The 10,903-nt window shown below is 38.7% G+C and overlaps 1 protein-coding gene and 1 pseudogene across 1 annotated transcript; one reads left to right on the top strand and one right to left on the bottom strand.

Annotated features, from left to right (window-relative positions):
• The first annotated feature begins 904 nt into the window (after positions 1–904).
• On the top strand, positions 905–3,036 carry LOC113348147 (putative pentatricopeptide repeat-containing protein At1g64310). The gene has a single exon (XM_026591855.1). It carries the CDS (start codon positions 1,313–1,315, stop codon positions 2,960–2,962), a length of 1,650 nt encoding a protein of 549 aa, XP_026447640.1. The 5' UTR covers positions 905–1,312; the 3' UTR covers positions 2,963–3,036.
• Positions 3,037–3,056: 20 nt separating this feature from the next.
• LOC113348146 lies at positions 3,057–7,852 on the bottom strand (annotated as a pseudogene).
• Positions 7,853–10,903: the final 3,051 nt, after the last annotated feature.

Raw genomic sequence — 10,903 nt, 5'->3', positions numbered from 1 at the left:
ATACCTCTTTAATGGCTTTTATGCAAGGTATCTAAAGATGTTACACGGTCCCCTTAGTCGGCGTCATAATGTAGATGTGGAAAATCCTACTTCTACATCCAAAGAATCATAAACACACACATATTGAAGCCAACAAACAAGAGATGATCAAGAACACAAGATATACGTGGTTCGGTATGATTATCTACGTCCACGGGGGTAAAGGGGTGATCTTATTGCTTGATTCAAAGTTACAAGGAGTGTATCTCACTAGTAAACTCTCTCTACTCTCACCACAATGCTCTTAGTTCTCTCTCTTTTCTCACTGAAATTGCTTGGGCTTTAGCTCTCTACAAGGCTCTCTATTTATAGTTACACATGATGATACATTCAAGTTACGATGTGAGTCGTGGTACATCTTCCTTGGTATCCTTCTCGGGCGATGGATGATGTTTTCCCCAAGATGTTGGGCCGAGCCTATTGGTATCTTCTCCCGACGTCCTTCTACCCGATACTGATTGCTTAGTGAGTGTGGCCGATGTCGTCTGTGATACTCTCAGTCCCGAGTCTTACTTTGACCAGATACTTCTTATCCTCTCAACTGTCTTTTCAGAGCATTTATTACTCTCGTACTCGACAGGCGTCTCTTCCATCACATACAATATCTACCTTTACACGTATTGGCTTCACGGGCTCTTTTGGTGTCTCTTTTCTCGCGCCGAGCTTGGATAGAATGATTCAGTGTTTCATACTTCACCTGCTATTGACGCGACGTTGCCTAAAATTGCTCCACCTTGATCCGTGGATTATTCACACCTGCATAACGTATCCCGAACAAATCGGGTCAAATGGATGCAGGTACAGATTGGGTAACCACTTGCACTGAACAGATTTTGCAAATGTTACTTCTCTTGGTAGTCTCTACCGAAACTTGTGAGTGCTGCCGTGAAAGTACCCTTGTGCGCCATTTTTCTTCCTACAAGCATTGCTATGGAAACTTTCTTCTAGTTTCCCTATATCTCTGTCTTGAGAAGGACATCATTCTTATTACTCCGGCTTCTATACGTATGAAATCCATTAGAGTTTTCATTTGACTTTTCTTATTTGCATGTTTATGTGATTTAAGGTGGGTGGGATTAACTTTGTCTTCATGTCAGAGTATAATTATTAGAAAAAGTCGGTTGATGTTTTCAGCCATGCTGGGGCAGCTGGATCCGGCAGATGCAGCTGGAGGAATATCCCAGTCTCCGTTTGTCTCGGGGTTTCATTCAGCAAAACACTGTCAAGATTGAGATTCACTACAAGTGCTTGCAGAGTTGCAGTATAAAGAAAAATGGGTTTCCAATTATCATCTCTCCTCCACGAACTCACACAATCTCGTCAAACTCTTTCCGTAGCGAAACAGTTACATGCCTTAATCGTCAGACTAAATCTTTCGTCTGATCCATTTTTTGCAACAAAAATAACCCGATTATATTCCATTAATCATGATCTTCATTCTGCCCGTAAGCTGTTCGATGAAACTCCTGACAGAAGTGTTTATCTATGGAATTCCCTGATCAGAGCTTACGCTCAAGAACACAAATTCAAGGATGCTTTCTATCTCTTCACACATATGCGCTGCTCAGGTACACCACCCGATAATTACACTTATGCTTGCATCATACGCGCGTGTACTGAGAGAACGGATTCTTTCGGATTGAGAATTGCTCATGGTGGAGTTATTGTGTCAGGTTTAGAGTTTGATTCGGTCACGAGTAGTGCACTGGTTAGTGGTTATTCGAAACTAGGACTTGTTGATATAGCTCAGACAGTATTTGATGGAATATGCGAGCCGGATTTAGTTCTTTGGAATTCCATGATTGCAGGTTATGGGTATGGGAGGCCTTGGTGTGAAAGCTTAAAATTGTTTAGTAAGATGAGGAAAATGGGAAAAGACCCAGATGGGTATACTTTTGTTGGATTAATTTCGGGTGTTAATGATCCACGATTATTAGGAGTCTGTCGGGGAATTCATTGTTTATGTTTGAAAAATGGGTTGGATTCAAATTCTCATGTAGCTTCTTCCATTGTGAGTATGTATTCGAGGTGCAATTGCTTGGATTCAGCTTATAAAACCTTTAGCGGCTTACCGCATCCTGACATAGTTCAATGGTCATCTTTGATTACTGGACTTTCTCAAACTGGTAACTCGGAAGAAGCATTGTTTTTATTCAGAGAAATGATTTTGGAAGGTGAAAGACCCGATCCTGCTTTAATTGCTAGTGTGTTGGGAGATTCCTCTAAGTTGGCGATGGTTGAACCTGGTAGACAAATCCATAGTTTTGTTTTTCGCCATGGGTTTGGATCCGATGTTAAAGTTGCATCTTCACTCATTGATATGTACACGAAATGTGGGGCTCCCAAGTTGGGTGTTAGAGTTTTTGAGATAATGCACGAAAGGAACGTTGTCACATATAACTCTATAATTTCAGGTCTTGGTTCAAATGGACTAATTTCAGAAGCTTTTTTAGTGTTTCAAGAGATGGTGGAAAAAGGATTCAAACCTGGTGTTTCAACCTTTTCAGCTCTTCTTAGTAATTGCAGTCATGGGGGATTGGTTAGGGAGGGCAGGGAAATTTTTCGAAGAATGGAAGAAGATTTCGGTGTCACACCTAGAATTGAACACTACGTATATATGGTGAAGCTCTTAGGGTTGGCTGGAGAACTGCAAGAGGCTTATGATTTGATTAAGAAAATGAAAGTGCCACCTGATTCAGGAGTTCTGGGTGCTTTATTATCGTGTTGTGTAGTCCATGGGGATTCGAAATTTGGCAGAATTGTAGCTGATATGCTTTCAGAAATTGATCCCAACAAAACTGCATATAGAGTTATGCTTTCTAACATATATGCTGCATATGAGAAATGGGATGAAGTGAAGAAAGTGAGAGATGAAATTTTTGTTTCTGGTTTGAGAAAAACACCAGGAATTAGCTGTATTTGAGTTTTGAGATAATCTGTAAACAGGCACCATGAAATTAGAGTTATGCAACACAACTTAGATACATCTTACACTGATTGCTCAAATATTTAACAACATTTTTCATTACATAGCCTTGACATAACCACATTTTATTGTCTGGTTGCAAGTGGGTGGTCATTTCTGAAGCACGGAGAGGTTGAAAAAAGCACCTCCCTTCCTATTAAGCTCTTGGAATGTTCCTCTTTCAACCACCCTCCCTTCCTCGACCATGGCAATCGAGTTAACATTCTTAATTGTATCGAGTCTATGCGCTACTACAAGTGTAGTCCTTCCGAGCATTACCTGCTCTAATGCCACTTGAACGAGGTGTTCTGATTGCATATCAAGGGCGCTCGTAGCCTCGTCAAGTAGTAGTATCATTGGATTCCTAATGATAGCTCTTGCAATGGCAATTCGTTGCTTTTGGCCTCCTGACAATTGCACTCCTCTTTCCCCACATTCAGTTCATAACCATCGTTTAGTGTTCTACAAAGAAAGATGCAGCATAATTGTTAACGATTAAATTTTAGTAACTATGGTGGACAACTAGAAAAACTTGTGAGATAACTTACGAGATGAAGTCATGTGCGTTAGCAGCTCTGGCAGCTTCCACCACCTCACTTTCCGACGCTTCAAGGTCCCCAAATATTATATTATCACGTATGGTGCCCGAATAGATTACAGGTTCTTGACTAACGACTGCTGTGTTCCCCCTATAGCATCCAAGGTTGAGTTCCCTCAAATCTACACCGTCCCCCGTAACTGCACCGCTCTTAACATCATAAAACCTCTGAATTATCCCTAGCACCGTGGATTTGCCACACCCACTTCTTCCGACAAGGCCAGTGCTCGTACCTGTCTTTACCTTCAAACTGAATTGGCGCAAAAGTAGATACACAGGCCTACTTGGGTACGCAAAGTCAACTTTCTTCAACTCTACCTCACCAACCATTCTACTCCATTTTTCGCCTTTCGCATTTTCGCTCACCTGATTGACACTTTCAAATTAGTAAAGTTATAAGTTAGTTCAGTAAAGCTTTAAACAAGATTTGATCTTACATTGTAAGTTCCTGGAATCAGTGATTGCCGATCAAGCACCTTGAACACTGAAGCAACTGCTGTTGCTCCCTTAGCCAGGTCAGATGTCATGCTGCCAGTTTCGGCAATAATCCTAGTTGTGCTCACCCAAATGATAAAGATCTTAAAAACATCCGCAGCAGGTATTTGGCCTAAGTCAACTAGTTTCCCTCCATACCAATACTCAAAAGCCCATGACATGAAACTCGCGCACAATGCTGATGCCATCCCTATCCCTGCATACAATGACTTATCAAAAAGCTGAAGCACCTTTGCCACACTTCCAAATGAAGTTCTGTGATTGCATACTGCTTCAACTGCAGTTTGAGTACTCATATGTTGTGCGTTCACAATGCTAAGATTAACACTCGAAAGTAACACTTTTTGAGTATAAATAGAAAAGATGGCTAACGGCTGAAGCGCTATAATGACTAATGCAAACTTCCAGGATATGACTAGACTCATGATTGCAGCTGTAATGACAGATGAAAATGATTGCAATAGTAAAGACATCCGATCAGCAACAAGTGACTTAACCATAGAGGCTTGGTTGCTTAGCCTAGAGCATAATGCACCACTTGAATTTTCTTCTTTATCGAACCAGGCAGTTTCAAAGCTCAGGATCTTCTCAAGCATAATCAGTCGAATTCTTCTAGTTAAATGTTCACCCATATAGGCGAAACTGTAGTGTTGGATTACACTTAAAATGACGGAGAAGACTGCAAGTAAGGCGAAGATTAAGGAAAATGTTTGTATACGAACTTTCATTTCATCATGGTTTTGGGTAAAGAATGCTGATATCATGCTACCTACCGTTAATGCGGCAATGGGTTGTATTGTACCAAAAATTATCGTTGATATGCCACCAATTAGACCTTGTTTCCACTCGGGATAATTTAAAGCTAAGACTATGTTTGTTTACTCCTGACTCATCTGAGTCGTCTGGATCTAAGCCATCTGGTTCTGAGTGAAATCACCTGACTCATCTGGATCTGACTCAATATATTTGTTTTGAGTCAGATCTGACTCATCCGACTCAAAAAACGTGAGTCAGTGGTTTGGTCCCGTGAATCAGGGGTATTTTGTTACCTGACTCAAATGGGTCCGAGTCAGGAGTTATGTCTGAGTCATAGGTCGAGTCAGATCTGACTCAAAATGCAAAACAAACTGTCTGACTGCTGACTCGGCCCGAGTCAGAGGTTGACTCAGATCCAGACGCCGAGTCAGCTGCAAACAAACAAGATGTAAAAGTCGGTTAAAGGAAGGAGAATGATGAAAGGGTTTTATAACAGATGAGTCGTCAATTGGCAAAGGAGAGGCAAAGGAGGAGATGAGGCTAGATCTTTCTTTGCTTAGGAGGCTCGTACTGATAGGGGTTGAAGGAGGAATACTAGATTGAAGTAGATGTTCTTTATTAGAAATGCCGAACTTGCTCTGAAGTTTTGCTTGTTTGGCATAATGACCATTTTCCCTGCTAATGAGGTTTCTGTGAGATTCCATTTCAACGATACGACCGCCATCAACTACCGCAATTTGATCCGCTTTTTCTATCGTGATGAGTTTGTGTGCCACAACCTGGATGATGGCAATATATTTAAGTAAGTTTAATAGGTAAAAATGGAGATATTATTGCCATATATTTAAACAATGTGCACTTATACCAGTGTTGTTCTTCCTACGGAAGCTTGTTCAAGGGCATTTTGAACCAATGCTTCAGACTCTGAATCAAGAGCACAGGTAGCTTCATCAAGAAGAAGAATTGCCGGGTTCTTAATAATGGCTCTAGCAATGGCGATCCTCTGCTTCTGCCCCCCAGACAAAAGATCTCCATGTTCACCCACCTTAGTGTCATACCCTTCTGGTAGCTGCTTTATGAACTTATGAGCATTGGCTGCCAGTGATGCAGCTATGATCTCATCCATGGTTGCATCTGGCTTTCCGAACAATATATTCTCCTTTATTGATGTCCCAAACAGTGCATGTTCCTGACTAACAAGACCCATTTTTGCTCTCATCCATTTTAACCGTAGAGTTTTTATGTCTACGCCATCAAGCTTTATTACTCCAGAATCTGAATCATAAAATCGTTGTAACAATGCGATTACTGTCGACTTCCCACAGCCACTTGCGCCTACAAATGCAATTGTCTGTCCTGCTTCAACCTTAAGACTGAAATCTCTGAGGACAAAAGTGTCAGGTCGTGAAGGGTATGCGAAGCTAACATGCTCAAATTCCAGTTCACCATGAAGCTCATCTAAAGCCAGGCATTGTGGGTTTTCCTTGATCTTTGGAACCCTATCAATCCTCTCAAAAATTCTAGCTGCAGCAATTGAAGCTTTCGTAATATATTTAATCTCAGGAAATGCCACTCCAAGAGTTCTGCAATATGTCAGAAACACCAAGAAAAGTTGTTGAAACTTGAAATGATATCCTCCAACAACATGCTGCTCCTTCCGTTTCAGAAAAAGTAATACTTTCACTTTTCAGTTTGGCCGGTTTTAAGGCAAAAATTAAAAAGGTGAAAGTATCACTTTTCCTGAAACGGAGGTAGTATAATGTAATAATCCATATCTAGTAGATTGAAATTTGTTGTGTAAGGAAACGAGTGCGTAATTACCTTCCACCTATGATGAAACAAAGCCCTGCTGAATGAATATTTCCTCCACTCTCCCCTTTGTGCATCATCAACTGACTTCCATACCAAGCAATAAATGCCCATATTAAAAATGCAAGGCCATTGCTCCCCACAGCTAAGCCTTTCGCAAGGCCTTGCTTTAACCCGATTTTCAACGTTGTATCTAGCATTTCTGAATATCTCGCTACAATCATTCTCTCAATTGTTAACGAGTATATGGTTTTGATGGAGCTTAACGCTTCTCTTATTATTGTGTTTGCTCTGTCATATTCTTTTGAGGATTTCTTAGAAAGATGGAGCAGGTACTTTGCATAGATTATTCCTGGAATTAGTAGTAGAATAACTAGAGGGAAGACTACTACGAAGAGCCTCCATGAAAGGTACATTGAAAGAGCAAGTCCGGAGACAAAGGTACATGTATGCATTAAAAACAAGGGTACCTGAATGAGTGAAGAGCAATGAAGTGATTAATTAAGTTTTGTTATACCTCTTTTGCAATAATATTGTACTACCATTTGGATTACCTTTTCACTTAAAACTTCTTGAATCAGTGAAGTATCCTTTGATATACTGTTTATAATCTCTGAAGTTGTTGCCTCTTGTGAATCAAAGAACCCAACTTCCTGTCTTAAAATAGCTTCCAAGTACTTGTGTCTGATTCTACGCACTTGTCTCTCGCCCGTCCAACTCCAACAATAACCCTCTACAGAAATTCTTCTCAATACACATTGGTCTTGACTTAAATATATACTGCATATATGCAGTGTGATTTACCTTAACCATACCTTACAGGTTGAACTTAATTAGTTTACTTACCCATAAAAGCTGCAACCGTGACTGCTAAACCGATGTAAACAAAGTGCAGGATACTCTAAAGACAATGAGAAGAAAGATTAAGGAAAAACTCAAAACATGAGAAGCAAAAAGAAAAGTGTAGAGACTTTAAATGTTCCAACCTTTTCGACCTCATTCATGAAATGTCCTTGATCATCTTCAGTCTTACCATGTCCTAATGTGTTCAAAAGATGACTTGCAAAAACTAAGAACAAGTTTATGGCCATCCCATCTCCTATTGCCCCGACAATTCCTAGTAGCATTAGCAAAACATCAAGTCTGTTAGAATATCTGAAGATGACAAGTATTGATTTCTCGTCTACCATTTTTTTCTCTTTTTTTATCTAACTTATCATTCCATTGCTTAAATAGGACAAATGATGTTTGTTTATATAGATTGGGAAATGACAGTTGATGTCGCATATACTAGTTATGTTACAATTGAATCTTCAAAGAAGGTTCACTATTTTGTGGAGTTGTTGGGTGTGAATTCTAGTTTTTGCTTGCTGCCATTCGACTCGCACTATTCTTTCTTTAGTTACTTTATATTATCTTATGGAGAACTTTCTAAAATTTTATGCATTCGCTCTAATCATATTCTGATGGCAACCTGATAAGTTTTCGTCTTTCGAACACGTTTCTAAATTGATGGATGTCTGCATGTACGCAGTACGCACCACTTTCTGATTGTGCAACCAAATGTTGCTGCACTTCATAAAAAGATAGGTGCTGGTTTGGTTTTTTCTTTACTAACTACAATTTTTAGATGTTTTATTAGCTTACTAGTGATTTTATTGTATGCAAAAGGTTGAGCTTTTTCTTGTCACTTATGTATTCTTAAAAGTGAATGGTATGCTCGACTTTGAAGGTTAGAAAAAGACTTTTATACTCGGTCAAGATCCAAAATATAATGGCTAGATATACATGGTATTGGATATCCACAGTGTTCCACTATCGACTCATCGAATTAAACAAAAAATTTCTGCCTTCCAGGAGCCTTGCAATGACTATCATCATGTATATGAGTCATCCGGGCAACATTTGGTGCTAACAGCTCGATATGACATCACTCTTGCTTGTTGTGTTAACGTCATGCAGTATGACCTCATAGGCACCTCGTATAGTTGGATCGAAATTTTGCGTAGATTGTAGTTATAGAAAATCTTACAATCATCCATACAAGAATCTAAACAATACACTAAGAAATCACGGTGAAAATCATTCATTTACTCGTTAAAATCTTAAGATGGATATAAGATAATACAAAGACTTTACTTGCTCTCCAAATAAACTTTCTCTCTCATAATTTCTTGTCTAACACACTCTCTGAGATCTCTCCCATTACATGATAGCCCTTCCCTTTATATAGGATTTTACATAGTGGATGACAGCTAATAGATCCCCTATTTTCGGAATCACCGTGCATTACAATCGCTCATATACATTCACTCAATCTTCGTACACTTTATACTTCACACAGATCATCACACTTTACTCTGACTATATATGCTGACATCATCAAATACGTCATCTCAGTTTTGCTATGTGCGATGATCTTCGCTTGTATTAGATGATCTTTGTTTCGCATACGTAATGAATGTGCGATATTTCACTCCTATATATATTTTTGGAAATTTGTGACCTACACTTATGTTACATTTTTTCCCCGCAACTGCCAGACTCAACACCGCTCAACCCACTATACAACTAATCTATTACAAACCTTTACGGTGGGGGGAATTGAATCCCTGACTTCCTCCTTACTGGAATTGATGGGATACCACTGAGCTATGCTCTTGGACCCATGTTTTAGCAACTAGTGAAATAGTCAATTGGGACATCTCTCTGAAACACGGGAGGGTGATCTTTGAGACAGAATCAAATTCTATTTTTAATTTATTATGAAAATTCTCACATTTACTCCTAAATGCAATTGTTTTTTTGATCAGCAAAGTAAAATTTTTATTGATCAAAAAAAGGAGTACAAAAGAATTATACCACCCAAAGCGAGTACAGAGAGAAGAGGAAAAGAAAGAACAAGAAGGAGAAGAAACAAGAAAAAAACTGAAAAAGTAAACTAAAATAGTTGCACCTAAGGAAATTGAAAGTATGTCAATTTCCAATTGTGGTAATTGAATATATATCCCTATTTTTATGGATCTTCATAAATATCCTTACCAACTATATTTATATCCCTCCTCTTTTCAAGAAGAAACTGATTTTAATCACAATCCCACAAATACCCTGCATCACTTATTCTTCTTTGGTTTTATTTTTTTCACGTCTAAATTTTTTTCGTCTTTCTCTCTGTCTCTCTCCAGCCTTCACCACCACCGCTGCTAGTACCACCACCTTCGGCGTCGTCAACAAATTCAGGATTCAATTGAAAATACTATCATCGACAGATCGTTCATGTCAGAGAGTCCTTCTTTCTTATTATTAAGATTAATTTTTAGATACAGATTCAAATATATCGAGATTTGATTTTAGGTTTTGGTTTCTTGATTTTAGAGTTGACTTGTTCGAATTACTGAAGCTCGAGATGATGATGGCGGTGGTGATGGGGATGGTGGAGGAGGTATGGTTTGTTGTTTTTTTTCGTAATTTAAGTTTTGTCAATTTCTAAATTGGTTTTTGATGGATATAAAAGAGGATTGCAGTGATTTTATGCGTTCTCTTATTTAAGTGTCCGGTGCTGGTGGTGTATTGACATGAATCTTGGTGGTGGTGAAGTTAGGAATGATGAAATTGACGGTACAAAAAGTGTTAGATGTAAGTATTATAAACTTGAAAAACTTTGCTTCATGCTTGTATTTCAACCTTAGTTGAGAAATGAAGTAATTAGGTACCACCGTACCACTGATTTTTCCTATAGGATTGAGGTTTCTGCACTTTTGTTGCTAAAGTAATTAGGCACCACCCTATCACTATTTTTCTATACAGATAACATGCTAATTAGTTATGATGCTATTTTTTTTTATATTTGATACAACAACTGATGATTTCTGTCTCTAATGTATGATATTCTTGATTTCATGGGGTGAGTTTATATTTTTTAGAATTAGTTCATGTATATGCTTCTTTGTTTGTTCATTGTTATGGTTATTCGGTTGAATTGTGAAGTGAGTGGTCATATTCATTGTGAAAAAAGATCTTTGGACTTTGTTTTCTGTGGGATCAATTGTGGTTGTTGATTCATTTATGGGATCAACTCTTGTTGTTGACCCAAATTTTTATTGGATCAACTATGGTTGTCCATCTATGGGATCAACTCCTGTTGTTGACCCAATTTTTATGGGATCCACTACTGTTGTTGATCCTTTCAACTCCTATTGTTGACAATATTTCCTTGGATAAGTATAATCATGCTTGTAGTT

This window comes from Papaver somniferum, chromosome 2, assembly GCF_003573695.1.
Source record: "Papaver somniferum cultivar HN1 chromosome 2, ASM357369v1, whole genome shotgun sequence".
In the NCBI taxonomy this organism is placed as follows: Eukaryota; Viridiplantae; Streptophyta; class Magnoliopsida; order Ranunculales; family Papaveraceae; genus Papaver; species Papaver somniferum.
This window is presented reverse-complemented; position numbering and strand designations above follow the sequence as displayed.